The sequence below is a fragment of the Platichthys flesus genome, chromosome 16 (assembly GCF_949316205.1).
Source record: "Platichthys flesus chromosome 16, fPlaFle2.1, whole genome shotgun sequence".
Lineage (NCBI taxonomy): Eukaryota > Metazoa > Chordata > Actinopteri > Pleuronectiformes > Pleuronectidae > Platichthys > Platichthys flesus.
In genome coordinates, this window is record NC_084960.1 from 17,886,314 (window position 1) to 17,912,685 (window position 26,372).

At 45.0% G+C, this 26,372-nt stretch overlaps 1 protein-coding gene across 3 annotated transcripts in view; it reads left to right on the top strand.

Annotated features, from left to right (window-relative positions):
* LOC133971451 (RNA binding protein fox-1 homolog 3-like) overlaps window positions 1–26,372 on the top strand; it is a 310,652-nt gene that overhangs the window by 254,578 nt on the left and 29,702 nt on the right. For 2 of the 3 annotated variants that reach the window (XM_062408806.1, XM_062408805.1), the window contains exons 5-6: window positions 11,326–11,628; window positions 21,916–22,059. In XM_062408806.1, coding sequence (XP_062264790.1) covers window positions 11,326–11,628; window positions 21,916–22,059 — 447 coding nt within the window. The remainder of the gene's footprint in view (window positions 1–11,325; window positions 11,629–21,915; window positions 22,060–26,372) is intronic. The other variant, XM_062408807.1, reaches the window with a different exon arrangement.

Here is a 26,372-nt window from a genome sequence, read left to right on the forward strand (position 1 = left end):
GGGGAAAAGAGCAGCTGGAAGCCACATTAATACAAACTTTGTACTCCAAAAAAATTGTGTTGATTAATTAGGAAAGATGGATCTCTGCTTCCGCCTCTCTATTTCTGTATCTTTCCTTTTTTTTCTTCTATCCGCCGAGGGGGCAGATGTTTATAAAGGGTAGATGTTGCAGTACAGCAGATATATAGCCCCGATCAGAGAGCGGAGCTGCTTCAAAGATAGTTTGATCTTGTTTAGATTTTGATAAACATGATCAGAATGTTTGCAGCTTCCTCATTACAGTATATCTCTGTGTGTGTTTGTGTACGTGTGAGTGTGTGTTGATTATTTTATATGTAAACAAGGGACCTGCTGTGCATCAATATTACCGCTTGTGTCAACATGTAAACATTGCACAACATCAATCTTGCACTCAGCACAAGTGGACAGAGCTATTATGTAAAAAGCCCATTTGCCCGTCATATTCTCGACCAAGGCCTGCCCCTCGCACTGGGAGGAGCCTCGTCCAGCGAGTATTGATAGGCCCATTGATTGATTGATGGTCCCCGGTGATTTATCGATTCATCTCGGTTCCAAATGAGCTACGAGTGCTTTCCTGCCCAGAGGGAAACAACCGCACACTCTCACACAAGCCCTGTAATGAGGATTCACAGACGTGTTCTGATGCTGCGCCGCACAGCGTACACCCCCTTCCCTCCTTTTTCTTCTCGTGGTGGGGTTGGGAGTGGAGATACGCTATTTGAAATTGAAAATGAAAATTGTTGCTCGGTGTTGTGCGGTGAGATTTAGAGAAAGATTCAGTCAGGCAAAGCACTTTGCCCCATCACTGTACAAAGTCAATCTCCCCCCCTCCCGAGGTTTTAGGAAGAGTTTCGGGGCGTCCTTAGGTAGTTAAAAGTGCATCGACTGTGGATGGGCTAGTGGGTGTGTAGATTAATGCAGTGGAAAGCCATCCCTCAAAGTGCTTAGAATAATTAGAGTCAGGATTCCAACAGAATGGGCATGTCACTGGAGGAAATTGTATTTTTATTTACTGTGTCGGGTCTCCCTTGGCCTCTCCCTCGCTCTGTCTCTGCCTCTCTCCATTTGTACGGTGGCGGAGCTCGGTATTCAGGAGCCGGGTGTTTCTCAAAGTGTCTTAAAGATGCTGTCAGCGCGCCGTGATGCATCTCTTGGATTTGTATCTCCGCGTGTTTCCACGTGTGGGCGCACACCATTTGTATTCTGCGCAGGCATTTTGTATTCAGGAGTGGATCCAAGTTCTGAAGGTGTGCATATTCACATATGTATCAGAGCTTGCAACTATGTATGTAAATCTGTTTCATTAGCATGTGTTTGAACTTCTTTTTAAATCTGCGTACACGTGAAGGCGGGTTTATCTTCCTGTCTGGTTGAAACTCGAGTAGTTTCACTAAATGCTACTTTACACTTATTTTTCAACACATTCCAAAGGGAAATATTTAACATGATCCTACGCCTCGTCTATTTGACAGCTGTTGTTGTTACTTTTGCAGATTGTGTCACAAAACACTCACTAATTTACTATTTGCTATTTGCTACAGAGGAATTACATTAAAAGTGTATTTTTAATTGATTTACACCAGTTTAATTTCATTTTGACATTAAACTTATTTTGCTGTTGACATGCATCGAAAACACTATCTACTTTGATTTAATGCTGTAAAAGCTGTACATTTCCAGGATGTGAATATATAAGCGTGCCAGATGACAGCTCTTTGTTAATGACTATTGATTGTGCGGCTTTTAACAGTGTTTTTTTTTAAATATGAATTTAAAGTAAAAAGTTAATTAATATGAGACAAGTGGAAAAACAACAAAATAATGCACATAATATTAGACATTACCTTCAAACACCGAGCAACAATTTTCATCATTTAAAAAAAAAAGTTGGTTAAATAAGCTTCACCTTTAACAGCTAAAGGATGAAATGATATACATTTTGATAATATTAGCTAAAATTATGCTATTTTTTATCTTAATATTTTAATATCTGATTTAGTGTATGTGTGTGTGTGTGTGTGTGTGCGTGTGTGTGTGTGTGTGTGTGTGTATGTGTGTGTCTGTGTGTGTGCGTGCCTGTCTGTGTAGAGGCTTTTCCCATCTCAGTGCAGTGGACGCTGGTGGACAGGAGGCGAGCCATTGATAAATTGATCACAGTGAAATTGTGGAGTAGTGAGACATGCTCTAAATCCCTCCCCCATCGCCACACATCCCACGCACGCATGTACACACCACACACACACACACACACACACACAGAGCTCTGGCATCAATTATTGTGGATTGCGTGGTTGACAGAGTGTAAACCAGGTGCCAGCCCTCAATCCAATTAAAGAGATTTAATTGGAGAAAATAAATGGAGTGTGTCCACAAAGTGCTGGCCTACCCACATTTAGCAGATTTTTTTTTTCCTTTTTACCTTTCTGAAAACTAAGGTTTTGTTTATGAAAGACCGATTGAATCTAATAAAGCCTCAAGGCTGTTGCTTTTCCCAGACTGGCTTGCTCCACAGGTCAGTAATGCAAACAATCCAATTTCTCCCGTCTGAGAGCTGCACTGGCATGTAGAAATGGGATTATTATCTAAAATGGGCCCAGCAGGTGTTTCTGTGGTACAGTGTAATTTTAGGAGGGCGATAGCATTTCGCGTGGCTCAGGCTTAATTCCCAGAGGTGCTTTTGAGGGAACATCTAACAAATAAGTTGGCCAATCTGCCACTCCGGCCTGTTAGCGTTACTGCAGCAGAACGGGGCTCCGTAACGGGGCTGTTTCCTCAGCAGATCTCCCGCGCAGTTGTTGGTTTAGGGACGGCAGCCATCACAGTTTGAGGAGTTTGTGGAGCTAAAGAGAGGCATCTGAAGCGGGTCAGGTAGCGCCCCGACTTTTTTCACACCTAGCTCTTTTCTATCCAAATCTGTCCCGGGGGGGTTTCAGCGAGCGTGGCTCATCCACATCCACCATCTCCCGCTCCTTGCAAGGGACAGACATGCATAATTCAGGATTGTTATCTGTCTGCTGCTAACCCCCCCCCCCCCACACACACACCCACACCCATACCCACTCCACATACGCACATGCACATACACACAGATCTGCAATGAAATTGTCTGACTGCACATCAATGATTCACCAGACAGCGCACCCCCTAACACCCCCCCCACCCCCCCGCCGCCTCCCCCTCCTCTCCGTAGAGGGAATCGAGCCGACAGGGACTCTACAAGCATGCAACTTCCCATAATTGGAATGAAGAAAAAAAAAAAAAAGGGTGAGCGGAGGAAACGCTGTATCAGGGATCTGGCGAGAGCGGCATAGGTGTTCAAACAGCCATTCAGCAGTGTCAACCAGCAGATGTGCGATTGGGTGCGTACTTTGTCCCCACTCGTTAGCCACAGGAAGAGACTCCGGGAGAGGACGCGAGGCGCCACATGGTGCCAGGGGGTTTTGAAAAAGTAGAGCCACTTCAGAGTATGGATTCATCTCTGTGAAGAAGACAGATTTTTAACTGTCTGAAATGCAGCAGCACTGGGACTAGAGAACGGATGCTTTAGCCTCCTTTACAAAAAAAAACTAAAAAAAAAAAGGAAAGAAGAGAAAATCCCTCCCAGCCTCCTGCTGTGAGCATCTCCGTTTCCCCGGGTTGCCCCTGCTTCTTTATCCTCTAAGTTCTCCTTCTTTCTTCCTCACTGCGCTCACCTTTTGGTTTCTTAAACATCACAGGAGCAAATCAGCAGACAAGCGATTGTACAAGTTTTCTCAAGCTTTCAAGAATCACCGCCATTTCATCATGGATAATCACGGTTAATAACCCTTCTCATTAAGGAGACGAGAATCACGGGTCATTAATATTGTTAATATCTTCTCCCTTTCCTTCTCTTCTATCTCTCTTATTCCCTTTCTCTGCGTGCCAGAGGGAGCGGAAACAAAAGGATGACTAAAAAAGAGCTTAGCGCGACAGTGATTAACCGATCGGGGTAGATGGACTGTGATGAATCAAAGTTATCTCTCAAATCTTAATAACTGGAATTAGACCCTGATTAGATGAGCTTTGGCTACAGCAGGGAGTAGTCTGCATGTTCACTTCAAAGAATCCCACCCATGTAAACCTGTCCCTCCTTCCACTGCAGAGCACAGGCAGAAGGAAAAAAAACTTCAGTGAGGCAAATAGGCCAATGGAAAGCAGAGCGATGGATTACAAAGGTAGAGCGGAGAGACTGAGAGGAGGCAGAGATAAGGTAAACGGTGTTGTTACACCTGTTTTCCTCCCGGAGTTGGTTCATCGTCGCTCCTGCTTCTCCCGTTATCTCTCCCTCCGTTTCCCCCCTTTTCTCCAACATGCTCGGGGTCCAGTGGGAGGTGTCATCGTCTCCGTGACAGGGGCGTAATGACAGTGGCACTCTTCTTCATTTGCATATGTTTGCCATTGTCACAGCGGTCAAGGAATGTCACGTCGAGATTCCTGAATGCTTAAGTAATGGCATTTTGTCCCCACGAGGAACTCTGGCCCCCGTTCACAAGCCCTGTGTGTGGAAGGGGAAAAAATAATTAACATGACAATCAGCCGATTCTAAAACAAATGTTGGAATTTTTTTTTTTGCCCCTGTAGGATAACAAAAGACTGATAACTGTTCAGTCTTGGGAGGTTTTTTTTTTAAGATTGCCTGTAAATGCCAATATCACTTTTTTATTTTCCGACAACGTTAGAGAAGCAAACACAGAGAAGAAAGAGAACAAGTTACTTGGTGAGTTTTTGATCGGGTCAAAGCAGCACAGTGTCTGTTCTCGCTGATAAATGAGTCTCAACACCGAACTGGATGCATCCCACAAGTTAATCCGAATTTTGACACCCAATCTGGGGTAATTAGTCCCTGATGTAAATATCTGTTATGCAACAAAAGAGGCAACAGCACTGAAACAGACAATTATCTCCTCTTATGGCGTTGGCAAAATGCTATGAGTCTAACCATGTGTAACTGATGGCTTTTTCACAGGGCCTCTAGGCTGATTTGGAAGTGTTTTTGTTTATTTACTTCCTTTTTTCTGCGTTTTTTACTGTGCGCCGCCTGAGCCCAGACAGAGCGGTGGCTGAGACAGACAGGTTCATTACATGTCACAGGAGTTCAAAGTGATCCTCTGTCTACTCTGTTTATTAAGTGGCGCTCCGGCGTCTCGGAGGTATAGTAACACTCGCAGTCGCACTGCTAAGAGCAGTCCCATCTCGGTGCGAGGCTCGCCGCGCGGCGCCTCTGCTGCAATGTAATGAAGAAATCAGCAAGGGACTGGGGAAAATGAACTCTCTTTCTAATACCTCCATCCAAGGACGGGGTAGCAAATAAGTGCTCCCAATAACCAGGAAAAATCACGTTAGAGGCGATGAAACATATGTGACATGTGAAAACGATTAAGCCTTTCGGAACAAAGAGCGGAGGAAACATGCGCGAAATTCTAAATTGACTTGGACGCTGGAGCAAAGAGTGTTTATTTTCACGAATTGATTTTTTCCACAAATGAGGTGGAAAAATGGAAAGACGGGAGTTTGCAGGGGAGGAAATGAGAGACAAAACAATGAGCCTCTCCCCAGCCTGTTAGAAATCATAAACCTACTGTAAAGGTGAGGAAGACCGCATTCCTGTTGAGGTGTGTGTGTGGGGGGGGAGGGGGGTGTGTGTTGTGAATCTGCATTAAATTGGGTTGCCTCTCCACATCTCCCGGCTCTCTCTCTCTCTCTCTCTCTCTCTCTCTCTCTCTCTCTTTCTCCCAACATTGCACTGTAATTGGTTGACTGGGGGGAGGGGAATAACCGTTGCACCAAATATGTGCCTCATCATGACAAACTCCGCTGAAGGTGTTTTGTTTTTTATCGTCGTTGTTTACCTCTTTTGAGTTTCTACTTTCCAGCTCACCTTGGATTCACTGTGTGGCATGCGGTTGTAATTAACGCATGCCGCAGCCTCTGGTGAGTGTTCACAGAGAGAGCTGGAGTAAGATCATGTGGCTCGCCTAATTAAAATGGACCCGACTAGACAGCCTTTATTTATGCGCCTTCAAGACAAAATGAATGCCAGTTGCCTGTGGAAATCATCGCAGGCCGTCCTTTCTCCTGCCTGCCCGACTGCCTGCCTGCGCGCGGGGCTACAATTAACCAAGCACCAGCAGCAGAGCCGGGCACAACAAGAGGCTTTCATGCAGCTGGCTGAGAAGCACTCAGTGTTTCGTTTGGGTTGCATCAACTGATTGCCGTACGTTGGCTGAGCTGCTCCGCACTTTTCCCTCTAAACTCTGCCCGGGCTGGTGCTGTGACGGCCCAGCGGGATTTGTCACAAGTTTGCCACTGTCACTGTCAGGCGGTCATTATAACCAAATGAGCAGCGTTGTCAAGAGGAGCGCTCGGTGCACCATGCTTCGGATGACACAGGGAAAATGCTCAGCCCCTGAAAAGCTTGAGATTCACTTAAAGACGTTATGTCATCTGTTATCTGACAAAGCAAGTCACTTGTTTTCCATGAAGGACTGAGACAGCGATGCTTTATGTTAACTCCATATTAAACTATTCATGCTGTTTAGATTATGCAGAGAAACAGCAGAGCTGTTCATAAATCTGTTTGAATTGCTTAGTGTATAGAATCAGGAGGAGCGTTGCTTGCTTCCGACTATTAGTGTCATACAGTAGGAACTATGTAAAGCAGGCCTTTGCTGAAAAATGATCCAAGCCGCATGTGAGGGAGCTGAAGCCATAAAGCTGCCCACTCCATCATGGCTCCTATCGCTGAGATTGATCAGCCCGCTCCCATTTGAGTGATTTCCCTCCGGATTCAATGCAGCGCAATTAGTCGCCTGCCGTATTTTGCTTTCGCATTGCTCTTTGACCCGCCAGCGCACGTGTATGAGTCAGTGCAGCACTCTGCCGATATGAGTTCCTCCTAACAGCTCCTGTATTTGCACAGCCCATCTCCTCTTGGCCTTTCAACACCGTCCCTCCCACTGCCGCTAAAGAGGATCACGGATCGCTGGCGCCCAGCCAAGTCGTTCTACCTGCTGAGATGGAATGTAGCCCTGACCATCTACACCGGGGTTAGCACCAGTCTCTGTCTCTCTCTGAGAGCTGTATGCTGGGAGCTTCTCTCAGACTGCCAGCCTCAGCATTGGACATCATCACACGGCCTGCCTGACCTCTTTGGCTCCTGACGCTGACTGTAGAAACAAAAACTCCAATCCAAAAGTGATCTCCTTAAGTAAAGGTTTCCAATCCAATTTTACGCAAGGAGAGTGCTTAAGATTAGAGATAGTGTTTTTATTGTGCTCCTCGGTAATAGGAGTAGAAGGGATGAAAGGAGAGATAGAGGGAAGGAGGGATAGAGGAATGGAAAGGAGGAGAGATCGATAAAGGATGCTCTCGCTAGTTGCCTTTATTCTTCGTCTTCATGTCCATGGAGACAAGGCTGAGGTGGCTCATGGCAGCAGGCCATGTAAGGGGGGTATTAAAGTGCCGCAAAGGGACCTGTTCTTTTCCAATAAACAGGCCTGCAGGTAGAGAAACACCCGAATCCCAATATAACAGCGACGCGTAGCACTGGTATGCAGCCGTAATGAACAGCAATATCTTTCGGTGGAATGAGATGTGCTGTGTACCTGACTGGTTTGTCTTGGAGGGCTTTTCATTAAGGCAACGTGGATTATCTTGATGACGGCGAGTCAGCCCCAGCGAACAGGGCCGCACTGGGACAAGCACAGCTCCCCTGATTTGCATGGGCCTTTTTTCTTCTCCCAGTTCATCTCCAGTCGAATAACTCGTTTGTCACATACATCAGAGGAAGGCGAAGATCATACGAGAGCCAGTGTTACTTTGTGTTTCACTAATGAGGCCTTTACTCTCCACCTCCTTGCTTTCGCCCCGCTGCCCTTTGAAACAGCAGCAGCATGGTGCTACAACACTTTGGTAGTTTTCTCTCCCCAATACCCAGCTCCGGGCTGTTATCCTGTTTGTGTGTCACTTGTCTCCTGTGTGTGTCCTGCGAGTGTGAGGTTCCAGATTGTGACCCGAGCGTAGAGGGACACCTCGGGGCAGATGATGATTTAACAAGTATAGTGGAACATGTCATGACTAATGTCGAACTGAGGCATGAAGAAGAAACGGGCGAACAGTCCTGCAAGTGAGGAGAGTAAACTAAATCACCGGCGTTCCTAAACTAAGAAGCCAAGGATATTGCAAACAAGAAACTAATACCAAAAAGCTCTCGTCCAATGTGCTCAACAGAAATTAGAAAGAGAACAAATCACAAAAACATTTCTTCAGGAAAAGAGATTTTCTTTTTATCATCAGAGAAGAATCCACAGATCTTCTCTGATCACACCACCTTATGATTAATGCCACAGTCTCCACGTCCTTGTAGGCTTCACATCGAATCCACACTCGTTTCTGTTTCGACCTAAGTTATCTGACAAGTTGAGGATGCTCCTGGTAGGACGAAAGCATCAGCACCATTTCATCTTCAGGCTTTCACTTTCATTTCAGCTCGTACGCACATATATCATCTATTGAGAACGCTTCAGTGCACATGGAAAACCAAAAAGGGAGCATCTTTTGGTGGGGGAGTTTTAACTTCCTGAAATATGATGCAGGGGGTCCAATTTAAATATAACATCCATCAGGATGAGGGTTCACAAGACATTATAAATATGTTGAAATATGACACACAACTCAAGATATCAGTACATATTGACAGTCAAGATATATACATTGCCTGTGTTTGATTATATGACACTGTGTTGCAGGATGACACTGAAATGTGCTGCGGCAGAAGCTGAAACTTATTTTTTTCCTCATCCCCTTCCTTGTTTTTGCCAGAGCCCTCGGCTTCAGGACCCCTCCTGTGCTAATGTGGGTGTGAAAAACTAATGAGGACTCGGTGCTGTTTTGACGGCCTGAGGTGCCACGGTACCCCGGATTTAACCAGTCAGTGCGTCAGTCAGTAGCCCGGCTAGCAAAATGCGGTTTCGCAAAACTGGAGTAAGAATTTGATGCGCATATGATGATCTTTTATGTATATATCATATAAACACACTGAAAAACTCCTAAGCAAATCCTTCAAATCCCAAATCAGGACCATGGGCATCGGCCTTGACAGTGACTAACAGAAAGAGGAGATGTGGAGCTTTGATCTGCTTCATGACACGAACGCTGTTTGATGTAGAGTCGAACACGGCACCTTCTAGTTTCCAGGCTACTCAGCTTTCTGTCTCCACCGGACTGTTGAGCACCGATGTGTTGATGGCTTTGCTCGGGCTGGTTTAGAAGGAGGACACAGGAGCTGGTAGCACTTTTAGCTGTCACACCAGGAGGTGCATCTTTTCTTTTCTTTTTCTCGAGGTAACCAACCCCCATTCTCCTTTAAAATGGGTGCTTAGAAGTTGAAAATTGCCAACATCAAGAGCTTCCTTGAATTAGAATGCCCCGCAATGCAAGTGTGTTATATAATGCCATGACTGGAGGGAGAGGAAAAGTAGAGCACAGGGGTAGAGATTAAAAAAGTTTCTGCATAAAAAGAGAAGGGGGGAGAGACGAGCATGAAAGGGAAACAGGGGAGGAGGGATTGAGAGAGAGACTGAGGAGATAGAAATGTAGTATAATGAAAAAGAGGAGGGGGATTAGGTCAGGCAGGAGTGAGGGTCCCGTCCGACGGCAGGAGCAGCCTTGAGGCCCAGCAGGCTGCAGGAGGCTGGTCAATCCTTCCCCTCTCTCAAGGCTTCTCGCTTTTTTCATTTAGATAATGGAGCATTTCCTTAATTGGCAGAGCACAGTTTATGCTGAGGTTTGTTTGCCAACACGTCAGAGGAGAATTATTTCCACTACATTTACAGCATAGTGTTGCTCGGCTCTCTCATTAAAACCACAGCCTCCCCCTGTCCAGAAACAGCGTTCTGTGGAAATCTGCAGGAGGAGGCCAAACACCGCAGCAGCGGAAAAAGGAAGAAGAATAAAACACATTTATCTCCTATCTCACCATCCCCAGCCGGCTTGTAAAGGAAGAGGCAGAAACTTCTCTATCTGTTTACTGTTATTGTTTTCTCCAATCATAAACCCTCACTTCTGGCTGCTGTTGTGTGCTTTTTCCTCCTTTCTCTCTTATCGAGAGAGTTATGCGTCGAGCTCGCATGATCTGTATCTTTAAATTTGATTGAGGGTATTTGTGGGGGGTGTTATTGGATTTTGGTGTTATTGTCTCACCTTTTCCCTCTGTGTTTTTAATGTCGGGATGGATATCCGCTCCAGCAGCACTGATCTCACCGTTCTGCTCATTAGTCTGGATCGCAGAGCCTGGTGCTTCGCAACAATAAGACATGCACTTGTGTAGTCCAGCCATTACTGAGTTTAACAATGTGCACCAGCCAGAAAAGTCCATTATTTCTGCAGCTCATCATCTCAAGCATCCACACGAGACAAAGGGTCTGTGGAACAGCTTCGTTGCAAAGGGCCATCAATCACTTAAGTCAGGAGCAGAGACAAAAATAACATATGTGGTATAGATAACACAAACGGTGGGTTCTGGACGCATGAGGAATTCATTTTATTAGAGATTTATGAATAGGACAATATTTTGGGCCCTAATGGAAATAAGCATTCCAATCTGTACCAGAAGTCGGAATCAAATGCTCGGTCACATTCTCAGCCTTCACTGATTTAATTAAAATTCCCTCCTGTTTTTGACATTTTAATTTTCCATGGTTCTTGTTAGGCTACTTAAAATTAAAACTTTTAAAGTCCAGATTAAGAACAACAGAAAGCGGCACTGCTGGGGGTCGTTTTGTATTCCGAAGGATACCGTGAGACGGAAACAAAGGCAGGGGTGGCGGGCGGGAAAAGCTCATAAAGCGAAAGCGGAGGTTGGTGTTAAAAGTTGTCACGTGGCGCTTGGAGAGGGAGCAGCTGCTACTTTAACAGACCTGTCATTTAAATCAAAAGCCCTAATCAAAATTGTATCAATTAATTGATCTTTCCTCTTGTGCTTTGCCACAAGTGCAATTGAGATTCCCCCCTGACTGTTGCCCCTCCATGCGAGCCATGCTCTACAACATAAACCGTGTTCATTAGCAATGATCAAGGAATTCTCTAATCCGAGCCGAGCTGTGATATGACTGCTGTTTCCCCCTGACTTAGTTGGTCTGCAGGACAACTCTCCCCAGTTGCCTTCCGGTTCGCACAGGGGAGCTCGCACGTCTTTCATGCCGCTCGCGCTGCTCAAACAATGCGGTTCCACTTCAATCTCGAGCGCAGTTCTAACACTTGCCTCCTGTTGTGTGTTTCTCTCAGGGTAACCAAGAGGCCTCCAACCCACCAGAAGCGATGGCCCAGCCGTACACCCCAGCCCAGTACCCACCTCCCCCACAGAATGGAATCCCCGCAGAATTTGCGGCACCACACCCACTTCCGACGCAGGACTACACCGGGCAGAGCCGGGTTCCTGAGCACGCCATGACCCTCTACACACCCACACAGACGCACAGCGAGCCGGCCGGCACTGACAACAGCACGCCCGCCATCACCGCCACCACGACCGCACCGGTCAGTGTCCTCCATCACCTGCAAACACTGTTCTCAGCAGACTGTCAACAAGTAAAATATATTCATATTCTCTTCTTTATCTTTTTTTTTCATTACAATGCATAAGATGTTTAAAGAAAATGCTAAACTGTTGATACTTTACGAAGTGAGCATGTTGATATATTTGATCGTCAATGTTAAATTGCTACGTTGTGATTGTCATTGTCATTGTGACATTTTTGTCAGTAACAAACTGTTTGCTTCTCTTTTCCCTTGTTCCATCGCCTCCCGGCCTGAAAAGCTTTATAGCACAATTTGACTTGCAAGATGTCCCCCCCCCCCCCCCCCCCCCCCATACATTACTTTGAAAATATACCTGAATAGATTGCTGCTCTCGGCTTTAAGAAATAACTAAATACAAAAATATGTTCCCCTCGGTATCTTTGCAGTATCTAGTTGAATATCATATTTATTTACCTGTCTTAATAAAGACGGTGCATTAGGGCCATATTGAAGAAAAAAAGTTTGGACTTTTCAAGAAGTAGAACGATAGAATACAATTTTGAAAAAACAAACAAAAAACATACAGGAGTTTCATCCCCTCTGGACCCAAAGCCCTGAACCAATCTCATTATTTCTTGAGAAACTTTGAAACCCTTTTTCAATATCACACTGATCTGGCCAACGATAACCTCGGAAGATGACCACTACCAAACATTTCCTCCACCATTAAGGGGGCCATGTCCTTCAAGTCTGTTGTTATTTGTTAAACCTATACAGAAATAAGATGATCCACATTCCTCATTTTAACGCAAGTGACAAAATGATATTTGGATATTACCCCTCTGTCATGATAGAAAGCCTAAAATGATGACCTTATTCGCATAATAATTTGACCTTATTGCTTTCTCTAAATCTTTTCCCCCTATAAGTGGCCCAAATACTCCATCATAATGAACCGACATCTTGCGATGTTTGAAAAATGTCGCAGTTGCACCAGCCGTGTTCTGACGTAGTACATCCAGGCCCCGAAGCAACGTTCTAATCACTTTCCCAATCATTTTCCCACAAACACAAAATGACCTTTCTTAATAAAAAGCCGGAGTTCTGCACATTAGTGAGCAGCGGCGGAGTCTGATGCCGTGGCAAAGATTGCTTGTTGACGAAGGAGGTGAATTTGATTGAAGAGGCGCTGATGAAATCAAAGTGTGTTTCTAAGGAGTAATTTGAGGCTCCATTAAAAACACGTAAAAACCTCTTATATATCTGTGTGGAGATTGGACATGCTACTGACGTGAATTATTCAGGACCCCACGATTGTCTTGGTCACAGTCCAAGGACAAAAAGAGTGATGCCATTTGCAGCCAGAAAAAAACATCTCCTTTTTAATCAGCTAATGAGCTGTTAATGCAGTCAAATGTTTGAGACTCTTATTTAGACATAAGATAAAGCCCTCTGCCAGGACCTGATTGTACTCCTCTTGTCACTCATTTTAATGTAAACCATCAGCCCCCCAGCTGGAAAATAAATCTATGGCGATGCTTCACGTTGTGATACACATCTTTGGAGAGAGTGTAATTTAAAATCATAGATGATATATTTCCTTCTTGCGTAGTGATACCTTTTATATGAAATGCCTTGACCTGGGATTTACCTTAACAGGAGGCAGATGTAGATAAAAGGGAGAACGACTTGGCTCCGAACTTAAGAGACACCACCGGAAAGATGGATAATGCCGGCAGTGATGAAAAAAATAAGACCTTCATGCCTTCTTCTCCCCTTTAGCATTAAAACACCTGCTGTGTGAGGTCATGGCGAGGCCACAGCCCTCCTGAGAGAGATCTGGGTCACTCATAAAGAACACTGTTAATAACTCCATTTTCCCAGCCTCACAATTATCGTGCGGCTCCGAACATTTGGCGTCAGAAAAAAGTGCTTATACGGCACAAGCACGGCCATAGAATGGCACAGCACATTATCATCGTCCTGTAGTGTCGCAATGTTTGATTTAAAGATTTGCGTGACGTTTCCCAACCGCTCCATGGTTATGCGCCGCACTTACAGTAATGGCTGACACACAAGCGAGTTTAAAGTGAGGAGAGACTTGGCAGGAGGTTCAGCCTCCACCTCCTCCCCCTCCTTCTTCTTCCTCCCCCTCCGACACTGTACACCACTCCTACACTCTCTCTCTCTCTCTCTCTCTCTCTCTTTCCTCTCTCTCTCTCTCGCTCCCGCTCTCTCTCTCTCTCTCTCTCTCGCTCTCTCTCGCGCTCTCTCTCTCCATTTCGCATTTGATTTCATTTCATCTGTTCACCCGCTGTGAAGAAAGCCCAGAGATGGTGGCCATGGAGAGATGAGAGCTCGTCTTGCCTTCCCTCATTCTATTCCTCTCTCGCGCTGTCCCCGCTTTCCTTCATCTTCGTTCTCTGCATCCACACTCTGCCCCACTTCCACCCATCTTTTTCTCAGGGAGGACAGAGAGATGAGATTAGTGGGGTGTAAACAGAGAGTCAAATCCCCGGGGGCCGCTGGTGTAGTGTCGCCCACCACTGTGCTCCCCGGCTTTAATGACAGACCCAGCCCGTTTGCTCTGGGTGCCACAGACGGGCCCGGGTGCCTTTGATTAGGGCACCCTGCAGAAACACAGATTGAGGGAGCAGATCAGCTACTCGCAGCGACATCTCCCCCCCCCCCTCCCTTGGCTCGACTCTGCTGCGCTCAGCTCCTCTACCCCACGACGACGCTTTACTCTGCACATCTTCTCGACTTAAAGACTTAAAAAAGAGTCAAGAGAGAGTGAAAATTCAGTGATACGTATGGATTCGTGCGAATTCCCCGCGGCGTACGGAGCGTGTGTATGTTTTAATGAGGCGCGGGGACTCTCCTCACTTCTCCTCTCTGGTCCTGTCCATGTCTACCAGTCCCCTGTCTGTGCTGGGAAGGTGGCGTTGTCCAGAGCCAGACCTCTGAGACCTCGCTCTGTGCCATGTTCAAACAAGCTGACTTGAAAGCAAGTGACTTGAGTAAGAGAGGCAGCCCCCAACTTTTCTCCAAATCCTTAGAGATGAGGGTAGCAGAGGGCTGCCAGGAAGCTCTGCTGGAGGAAAAAAAAAAAAAAACTGAGCTCGTTATCTGGCTCAGTTCAAATAGTCTGAGGTTTGGTTGAATTTCATGAGTAATCATTCTCTTTTCAGATAACAAATTAAGGCAGTGGCGTTAGGGCAGCACTCAATTCCAGATTTTTCACAGCGCGTGTCAGCGGCATGAAGACTTTCCAAAGGGTATTCTGGGGGACTGTGATAACATAGACACACACACACTGACACACACACACTCACACACAAACACACACGCACATGCACACATGGGCATTCGGAAAACATGAGTGAGCACATGCAAACATTTATCACATACACGCACGTGCACACTCATCTCACATGAACTGTGTTTAAGGGATTGAGACTCTACCGGGGTGTAGCTTTCAGAGGCGGTGCTGACGGCAGCATGTACGCAACCATTAAACGCCGGCTTCCATTTTATCGGTAAGGGGGAGGAGCTGCCGATGTTCACACTGTAAATTCAAGATATTATAGATTTGCTCAGAGTTCCACAGCACGACCAAATCTCCTGAACAACTTTCTGATGTTTGTTCAAGCTCTAGCTGTTCAGTGTGAAGATTAAATACTTAATAAATGCATATTGAAAAAAGGCTGGGTAAGAAAAATTCAAGGGCACTTGAACGAAGCAAAAACCTCCACCAGGGCCCTACGGTCCTCTGAAACCACATTTAAATTCACCAGATCCGAGTTTTTATTTGGATCTGCACCAATCTGCACAAACCCATAAATCTCAGTCCCCTAAAAACATGCCGGACTTTTAATTAAAATGAATTATTCTCTGAGAAATGTACAAAAAAAGTAGAAACAAAAGTATTAAAGAAAGTAGGAAACTTATCCTGTCCCCAAATCAGGACCAAAAATGTAAAAGATTATTTGGCTAACAGACAGACAGTAGGTACGTTTTTAATCTGATTTAAAGAAATGGTGTCTTCATTAGAAAAAAAAATTCCTGCAGATAAATCCACTGTAGTGAAAAATCATATCCATATAAACTGTCATGTGTGAACATGTCACTGTCTAGCACAGGGAGCATAATAAAATAGGCCTTGATAATAGTCTACCCAGACGTATCATTTAAATTTACAGACTAAGAACCTGTCATTTAGATTTACACACTTGCAGTTAAAACCGAGCCCTGCACCACAGTTCCTGAATGCTCTCCTTTAGTAGTCATGTATCCACGTCTATATCTTAGGCCATTCTCATAATCCAAGCAGATATTTTCTAAAATACACGTCCTTGTCATTGTATTGATGATTCAAGCACCAGCGTTTCATGTCTGTCTGAGCCTTCGAGGTGCTGAGCTGAGCCACGTCTGTGCAGAGAGTGAACGGGACTTTTATGGTCTCCTGAAGTCCTGAAATGACTCCGACACTTCCACCTCTCCCTACTTGGTATGAATCAGGGCGAGTCGGCGGGGGCGGCCCCCCTGCTCTACCACTCAGTCCCCTCACACCCCCTACTCTCCGGGGTGATGGAGGGGATATATTAGCAGCTTCTTTAGAAAAAGACAACAAACAGTGGAGGACCAGGAGAGGGAAAATAATAAAAATAATGAATTAAAGCTCAGGCATTATAATTCTTGTGAGCGAAGACTCAACCATCCCCCCCCCCCCCCCCCCCCATTTAATCGGATGTAATCTACCTGCTTGGCAGCATTCCAATCAGATAGTTTCAATTATGCTCTTGTAATGCCACTCTGTGAGGAGGGGGAAAGTGCTGAGCAGAGCACTTTGCAGGCGATTTGCAAATAACAGCAAGGGAGTCTTTTAGAGAAATGACTGAACAGGAAGCCGGAGAGTTGCCGGAGTTGACAGCTCTCTCACTCTCTGGTTTGCTGGCTTTTGGCGGTGACGGCGTGTTTTGCGTCCCATCGCCTCCGCCTCCTCCCCCTCCCCGTGACAGCAGCTGTCGGGACAGTAAAGTGCCACTGATGGTGACCTCCTATGGTAATACGGAGGTAATTATTTTCCACTGGAACACCACCATCTCCCAACCAGGCAGGTAGGTTAGATCCTTGGGAGCGGCGTGCGGAGGCAGGCATCCCGGATCCCAGTGACACTCACAGCTATTGAGTTAGTAGGAGGCAGTCTGGGGTGCTCGGGAGTCAGCAGTTCAGTATTTGTGCTCTACACATGTGTATTTGCCCCCGGTGTCAGAATGCTGCTGGCCTGTCTGAGCACAGACTGAAAGTTAATCTGGATGTTTGCAAACACGCAACCACGCCTGCCGTGATAAAAAGCCAGACGGACAGAGCTGGCGGACAGTGGATCTCAGTAGTCTGGCAACATACGCTAAAGGTCGATAGTGTCATGTGTGACCGATGAAACAGATTGACCCACGGGGCTCCGGTACCTTGTCACCATCCACGGTCCCAGCATCTGTCTGCTATGTGTCACCCCCGGGGCCCAACATGGCTACTCAGGCTATTAACCTCCAGCGCGGGAGGACACGGCAGAGTTAAGACCCCTCCGCCCGTCTCTCTCTCTCTCTCTGTCACAAAGCCACTCCTCACCAGCAGGCCGGTGATCCTGGTGCATTTTCCGGCTCGCACGTCCTTCGCCACTTGTTAACCTCTGGTCGGGACAGAGTCAAAGCCGAGGCAGGACTTAGGAAGCCGCCACCAACCTGCCCTACCTGGATGGCTGCAGGGGAGACAAAGTGGGACCTTGAATCAAACAACTGTCACTGTTAACAATGTATGTCACCGTCTCGGAATGGGCCATAAAAACCAAATAAATGACAGCCATTACAGTGGGGATTGTGATTATGATAATGAGAATAATAAAGGCGATCATCATTACGATCATGATGATAATGATAATACTGTGATGATGAATTGTAATGAATAAATCCCTACCCCATTTCCTAAATGGTGGGAAATGTATCACTAAGAGAGGCCTGCAGCCATCCGACAGGCTAGGAGCAGGGTGAGGGTTATCAGTGTGCGTATGCGTGTGTGTCATTCGAACCGTTTGTACTCCGGCAACATCTTCCTCCCTTTTCACGTCTGTATCTCAGTACAAGATTGTGTCCGTGTATGTGACTCCCCAGCCAGTATAGAGTGTGTTTGCAGTGCTCAGAGAGCACTTCCCGGGAGACCTTGCAGTTTACATATCACATTCAAACAGCTTTTGTGCTCGATATCTGCCACTTCCACTCTCTCGTTTCTCATTCTCCCCTCCTCCACACGCTACTTTATTTAGTCCCAGAGTCAGCGGCCACTAAATCAGGACTCATTTTTGTTCATTTTGATCAATGGCTTGCTGTTGCCGAGTGGAGACCGCCCCCACGGCATCAAAAACAAATGTTCAAACGCTCGGAACAACCTTTTGTTGTTGTTGTTTTTCTCTGATGAGTGACCTCTTGTGGTCATGAGACCAATTACGGCAGTGTGATGTACTTATAGATTTGCAAAACCTCGTGGGGAGGGAATAAGGCAAATGATTTTGTGTCTGATTTTGACACCTCTTCTTTGTAGTTCACCTCCTGCCAAGAGTATTTTAACCACGGCTGGATCACTGCAAAGTTCAAATACACTATACCATCACCTACAGAGCTCACCAATCCACCGGGTGCGTTTCAATTGCACATAAAGGAAAACATGAACAATGGAATTCATTGTCCATAGGTGCTGACACTTCTTTACAACCAACATTATTATCATTACCATTATAGGCTCCTGTCACTGTTCCACTGTTTTTGGCCATAAACCAGAAGCTATGTTAGAAATGTGTCACTAACAGGTAATTGCAAGTTCAAATGCCAGAAGAAAGAAAGGGAGAAGCTCTCTGTTTGTACTTTTTTACTCCATTTCGATATTTTTTGTGCACGTCTTCAGAAAGTGTATTGGTGCAGAAGAAACAACAAAAAGGAGCAGTAACACAGGAAAACATGCGGGGGCAGTGTAGCTGATAGTTCAAGCAAGACAACCATAAGACGATATTTCAACATTAGCCAAGTTTTTGAGGAGAGAAAAAAGAAACTACTGGCATCGATATGATGTTACTTCGCCCCGGCTCAGGGACAGACTACTGGTTTTGCTTCTTTCTTAATTACACCTTCTTCCATTATTTGCATTGTTGTTGGCATCGACTCAGCGCTGCCCTCTAGTGGATATATTACTCGATAACCAAACGTAAAGGATGCATGGAAGTATGTGGGCAGGGACAGACATATCCTTTTGCAAACATAAAGGCAGCTAAATAAGCATCCAATGTCATTCATTATCTACATTAATCTCCGATAACCATTGAGGGAACTTTTGAAACATGAAGAATTCTAAACAGAGTTTGTTACAGCAGCAGCTCTTCTGGTCTAGGAAGTCAGTGATCATGGATAATATCCACTGTTAAGTTGTTCAACACATTAATAGAATTAGTTTTTTCTCTACAATAAAACCACTAATGGCTCGGAGGGCGCTGTTGCTCAGTAAATGTTAGACAGTGTTGCTTCAATTCATCAATCTACTTTTTAGAAGAAAATAAATTGTTTTTTTCAGCCTTTGAAATCGCCAGTTTCTCACTCAGTGTTTGTGACCCTTCTACTCACCAACACTCTCAGGTGGAAACTTCTGTCAGACGTCAAGACGTTCAGAAACGTTCCTTTATTCATGGTCCTATTCCACTTTTAAAGCCTTTCAAACTTTTTTACTTTTTTCAAGTTTTCAGTGTGAATACTGCAAACCTTCAAACCCACTCATCTTCAATATCGTCCTCCTCATTCACACATGCACCTGGAAACTTTATTGAAACTTTAAAACATTGATTGAAAATACGACTGCAACACATCAATTCAGCTCTTTTGTTCCCTTCACACTTTTTACACAATTATTCACTCTTCAGCTGTCATGAGATCTTCTGACCTTATTTAGACTTTAGTGTGTGTTTCTACGTTGGGTGGAAGGTTCAAAGTGAAGTGAGTTGAACCCTTCTGAATATTTTTTATTCAACTCGTCCTTGAGGTCACACATTTCCCTCTTCACACCTTTTTGGCCGTAAGTCTGTCGCCTTTCAGCCAAAGTGTGAAATCGAACCAAACACACTCACACAACTTATTGCTTGAGCCTGTGAGTGATGGGATGATCATACACCTACTTTATAACCCCATTGACTTCAATGTAAACTGAGTTTAGAGAATCTGAAGAAAAACAGAAACAGAGGCAGATTTTAGTCCCTGTATCTCAACAATTAACGTCCCCACGCTCAGCAGAGTGTAACACAATATGAGCACTGCGGTGATATGAGTCTGTTGCTGTTTACCCTGAGTTTGTCTCTCAGCCCAATCCAGGTCTCCAACAGCACTTGGTGCATTCACTAACAGTAGGAAATCCCACAACATTCAATTTTAACTCAATGTTTCTAGCACTTTAGTTTACAACCTTAATTTTCCGACTTTGCATTCTCATTCAGTTACTCCCTCCTTCAAAAGTAGGGTTTTACTGGAATCTAGTCCTTTTTCACTTTTTTACTTTCTTTATCTTTGGGGCAGTTTAGTTTCGGTAGAGTCTGTGTCCCAAAATTTTTCTGTCTTCACACGGCAGATTATATGTTTACATTTACTTAATGGTGCTTCAGTTGCTTCTTAATACTTCTCTTTCTTGGCATTTTAGCTGCAGCTTTTTCAGTTGAAACTGAAATATCAGACCTCATATTTTTCTTGGTAGAATTATATTAGTAGACCTCTGGCACGATAGAACCATGACCTGGCAGCTTCAATGTTACAATAATATTCCTCCTAACACCTCAAGGAGTCCCTGCACCCTGGAGTTTAGCAAAAATAACTCTGGCCGCAAAACTAAACCTTTTTTTTGTCCTTTTGATTATTTACTTTTTTCCTTTATTCCTTTTTCAATGTATTCACCTCAAATACGCATGTAAATATATATTTTCAAATTTTCGGGTGGATGTTTTTACTGACGAAACAGGTGTAGGATGAAACATTAGCTTTTATATCTACCCTGTTTTTGTACAGTTTGGATTTGCACCCAGGTACATATCATATCATTTTTATACCCAATAGTCTTCAACAAATAGTCCTGTGTTCATATTTCCCTTTAATGAACATATTTTGAAAACTTTTAGTGGATTTTATAGTTTTGCTTCCTTCTCAAAATTATTCAATTCATTACTTAATTTTAATTAAGATAAACTAAAAGATAAACTTCGTTGATATAATGCAGAGAAAATGGACTTGTTCCAGCAGCAGATAGTAAAATTTGAACAATGAAATTGGAAATAAAATAAAATAAAATTAAAGTAGAATATTTAAAAACACCAGAGGTATGTACATGATTAATTTATCCTTTTTTGTTTGTGTTGACTTTGGAAAGAGACATAAATTAACATTAATTAAATAATATAAATGTCCTGATCCTGCATTCATATTAAATGCTCAAGTGATATTAATATTATGAATATAAATAAATCACATCACTGTCATTGATGTTGAACTGTTTGTTTAACCTGCAATGAATCAGAGAGACGACATCACAGGATGCTGATTTGTGATAGTCATTTTTATTGACTCAAAAACCACCAAATATGAGGTCCTGTGCAGATAGACTTGTCCCACACCGCAGAGCAAAAGAGCGGAGGAAGTATGTTGTCGACCAATGAGGTTTTGTCCACAGAAAATACATCAGCGAAAGAAACTGCCTCAAAAACAAGGTCCATCTAAACAGACAAACCACCAGCTCCCTCAGTGAAATCCATCACCGGTGTCACACAGCGTAACAAGTGAATTTGTCATTGACATCAGACACGTCATTTATATAGAAATGTCAGCATAGCATTCTCATAATGATGGAAACAACAACGCTGAGGGCTTTGGGCCTCGCACTCTGATGCCTGTGTGCAAACGTCACCAATAATGTGTCTTTAGTCTAGACATGTCAGGTCTCCGTGGGATCTATATCCACGCCTTTTTGTCAGCGCCTTCAATCTTCCCTGTTGCTCAAGAGCTAAGTGCAAGAGATTAATAAGTGGATTTGTAATGCACAACCTCAGGTTTGACACCATAAGTCATCGGCTGTTTATCGCTTTGGCTTTCTCGCCAGATTGAAAAATGGCAGATGCCGAGTAAGTTAGTCAGCCAGTCCTCCCAACCCCACCCGCTCCCTGCCACATCCACTACCCCCCCACCCCCACCCCCACTGCCTGCTTCAGGACCAGGAGGTACAGTATACTGTAGCGGCTAATGAGCAGCGTGTGTCTTTTCTGTGTTTGTTTCCCTCCGGCAGACAGATGATGTGACGCAAACAGAGGGCTCTCAGCAGCTCCAGCTCCAGCACTCAGACTCTTCAGAGAAGCAGCAGCCCAAACGGTTACATGTCTCCAACATTCCCTTCCGCTTCCGGGACCCTGACCTAAGGCAGATGTTTGGGGTGAGTGCCTGCGAGGAAAAACCCCCGCCTTTCATCAATTAGTTATATTGATGCTGTACTTGTCAAGTTAATTACTGAGATATGACAATGAGGTTAAAGTGCACACACAAGATGCAGAGTATGCTGATCCCTGTTCACACCTGGGGTTAACATCTGTCCTGAGTTGTCAGCGCTAAGTTCAGGTCTGAACGCATCCAAATGTGTCCTGAGCTGTAGCCACAATATCAAAGCTGACCACTAGGGTTGGATGTCGTCTGGACAGTTAAAGTATATTTACCTGAAATATACAATATAAATAAGTGCAAAACTCACAAAATCACACTAAAAAGAAAACGTATCCCGAGGATAAATTGATTGTGTGTCGATTGGATCACAGACAACAAGGTGCACACCACCACTAACTCTATAAGCTGTTGCTTACCGATCACACGGTCAAAGGAGACACATTTTAATGACAGGTCTGAACAGATTAACTCAAAGCAGTCCACCTGTGATGAGGTTTCAGGACAGATGTTAATACCAGTTATGAACGGGGGCCTAGGAGTATCTACAGAAGTTCCAAACCGAGTTATTAGGTAAAATTCAATCCACCTGAAAGGATGGTAGTGAAGGCATCTCACCTCGCCTGACACAAAGAAAGACATTATTACACTTTGGCTTATTAAGCTTCATGAAAAATGAGCAGTGGGACCAAATCGCACAACAACAGCCACATAATTAATGGCATTTAGATCATTAACTACACTGTCAGGAGAAATAAAAAGTGCTTTCTGAGTTTTTACAAGTCCGGAAAAGTAGAGAAAAACAGGCAAATCAGTCACAATCAGGTGCTGATGTGTGAAGGGGGGGGGGGGGGGGGGGGGGGTAAAAACTCCCTGCTGCACATGAGCTATGGAGCCCAGTACCCCGAAGTTATACCATTCATCTTTGTCCTTAACCCGCCAGGCTGCTATTTAGCCGCCTCCCTAAATCTCAGTAATTAACCTGAGCTTGATGAGAACAATGTCATTAGTAACAAAAGGAATGGTGGTTGAAATTAGGGAGGAGAAAGCAGCAATGTTATCTTTAATTTCTTCTGTCTTGGTCACTAGAATTATACATTCATCCACACGAAAAAGCTTCTTAAGTAGCTTTTAGACCCTCGCAGAACATTAAATCGTCTGCCAAAATTGGGCAGAGGAAACCGTTTGTCCTGATTACCTGTTCAGAGGTTACACACACACAAAGCAGACAAATATTACATATCAGCGAAAACCAAAGGTCCTCAGCAGAAAATGTCTCTTTGTCTCCGTCTCTCACCCAATTAATGAGGCGATGAATATTTCAGCGGCTCGCCCGGGTGTCTCACAGAAGCCTCAATAAGAATTGACCCAAACATCCCAAATTCAATAAGGATAATGGATCTGAATGGAGACGATGGCCAAAAATGTACTTTAAATGTTCTGCGCTAATTGGACCATTAGAACCCAGAGGCGTTAATTCTCATCGTTATGAAGACAACATCCAGCTGATGATATTAATTACTGCCCGGGCTGTGGCTTTATAAATTGCAGACAACATGGCTGCTCTCTCTCTCTCTCTCTCTCTCTCTCTCTCTCTCTCTCTCTCTCTCTTTCTCTCCTCTGATTGTTAGCTTTATTGTTCCCAGCTCTGGTGCAGGTCATGTGGAATCCAAATCGCCTCAGTAATTAGCTCCGAGGCTTTGTGTGCCTGGCCCGGCTCGTGCAGATATACGATACAAAATTGATCGCGTCCCACTCAGTCCCCCTCAATCACCCTCCTCACCCACGTGCAGCCCCCCCCCCTTCCCCTTTCGGCGGTTGGTTGGCATTGCGGAGGATTGTGGGATTGATTGTCTTGGGGTAGTGCTTGGCAAGGAGATAGCTGGTCCGCTCCACCCTCTGACATGGCCTCCACAATGGGCCTTTGTGTGATCAGCGTGTGGAAAGCTTCATCCCTCTAGCTCTAATGGCTTCTGGAGCGCCACCGGCTCAATACGCCATTACTGTTACGCTTGAGTGAAACCCGCAGACACGCAGGCGGGAAGAGACGGAGGAGGAGGCGGAGAGTGGAGGTGCTGCACGGCCCACTGAAGAAGGCTAAACCCCGCCAGGAGCTCCATCTGCTCCCACGCAGCATGGAGAAACCCTCCCCGGGTGACGCTGGGAAAGGTTTCGACGTCGGTAAAAAAAGGCTGTGGAACCGGCACCCTGAAACAAGAAGGGAGGGTCTGAGATTCAGCCAGCGCACCACAGGGTTACGGGTGTGGAGGAACCTGCGAGCCTTTAACGAGGCGCTAAATGAAGGGCTCATTAGGACGACCACAGCGGACCTCCATCAGTAATTAGAAACTGTGATCTCCGAGAGCTAGCAAGTGTGTGGGGAATGAAAACACTCCAAGTGCGAGCGGGGCTCTGCACAGCGCCCATGCTGCGCTACTTGAGGGTGCCCTCGTTTACGCGACTGGGTTCTTCAGCAGTGCTTCTCTCGGCGCATGTAAGGGCTCTCACAGCGTTTCCCAGAGCAATCAGGACCTCTGCCCCCCCCGCCCCTCTCCCTGCTGTCACACTGACTGCTGTGCCTGAACATCCTCCACATACACACAGTCGCTGTAGCATAATTATAGGTTTCTGAAGAGCTTAAAGAAATACTAGCTGATGAAAGGTGGAGGCACAGTTGATCGTATTTGTTGCTCCCACACCGGCCGGCTTTGGGCAAAGGAAACGCTGTGTGTCATGAATTTGTTTTCTAGTTTTTGTGCAGGAAAAACTGACCACATTGCAGCAAGTCCACACTGTGTCAAAGAATCACTTCATTTGCTGACATCTTTCTGTGCATGTTGTACAGTTTTTTATTTCATATAATTATTTTTACTACATCTCCTGGCTGCCATCGGATTCTGTTCATTTATGTGTAAAAGCCACAGTCTTTGAACAGGCTTGAGTCATGTAATTTAATTTCCATTTCCCAGTGATTTATTTTAAGTGAATAATGACTGGAGACGTCTCCACGGTGTTTCCTAAATAACAGTAAAGGAACCCATATGGAATTAGAAATGAATGTAAACCTATGGATACCTAGGGAAAAAAAGACTTAAATGTATCTAGCAGCGCTATCAGCTGTGAAGTAAAATTAATTATTTTGGATAAATGAACATGTAAAAGCACTGGTGTGGGTTTAACTTGTGGATGCTTCTTGGTCTTTTATGTCTTTATATTGATATTGAGTTGTTTTTATAGTCTGTGGGTGCATGGATCTGACTGCAGCCCTCGTCTTCCCTCTTGAGACTCCTCCCATTGGAGCTATTGTTTATCGGTGCTGCTGATGCAGCTGTTTTTGTGTGTGTGTGTGCGTGTGAGAGTGTGTGGGTATGAGTGGGTGGGTGGAGACAGAAGTGCATGAGATCACTGGTGAGCAACGAGCAGTCCCCTGCGCCATGTGGAAATCCACAAAGACGACTTCCTCTGAAACTAATTAATCGACGCCACAAGCCCATTACGCTCGGTTAAAACAATTAGCATCTGCACATTGCATGGGGGAAGCATTGTCATCTCAGGCGAGAAAGGGGCATCACGCTGGGATATAAATGTGTGAGTGTGCGTGATCGTAGCCGGCGCTACCCATAAGAATCAGCGGAGCCGCGCATCGCATGAGGCCAATGTGTGGATGGGATCTATGGAATATCTTTTAAACCGAGAGGAAACACAACCTGATAAAACTTATGAAGGTTTTAAATAACTAAGTCTTTTTCCTCCATTTGAACTTGGTGTGGTGAGGTCACTGCATTACCCTTTCAAGTGTGTGTGTGGGGGGGGGGGGGGCATATGTTTTTCGCTACGCATAAACCCTCAGCTCCTCAAGCCCACTCACTCCAGCCAGATAATAGCCAGCTCCTCCTAACCCCTATTAGACACTCAGTCAAACGATCCATCCATTCCCATTGAGCGTCGACCACATGGAAGGCCCATTTCTTCCCTGTTGTGCAGAAATGAAGGCGACGCGGACCGCTTGACAGGGTAATTACTTTTAATGAAATAATATGGCCATTGTAGACAGCAATTAAAAGTCGCTCTCACTCCACTCATTAGAGGAACTTACAGTTTACTTTCATTCCTCTGTTTTTTAATGATCCAAAGGCAGGCCTGTTAAATCGAAAGGCTGGAGCATGTTAACCCCTGGGGACTGGCCCTTAGGTCCTGTTGACTGGGAGAGCACACAAACAAAGAGAGGGAGGGAGGGGAAAGATTAGAAGAGACAGAGGGAGGCTTACGAAAGGACAGAGAGGTGCAGTTAGAACTGATCCAACAAAGTTT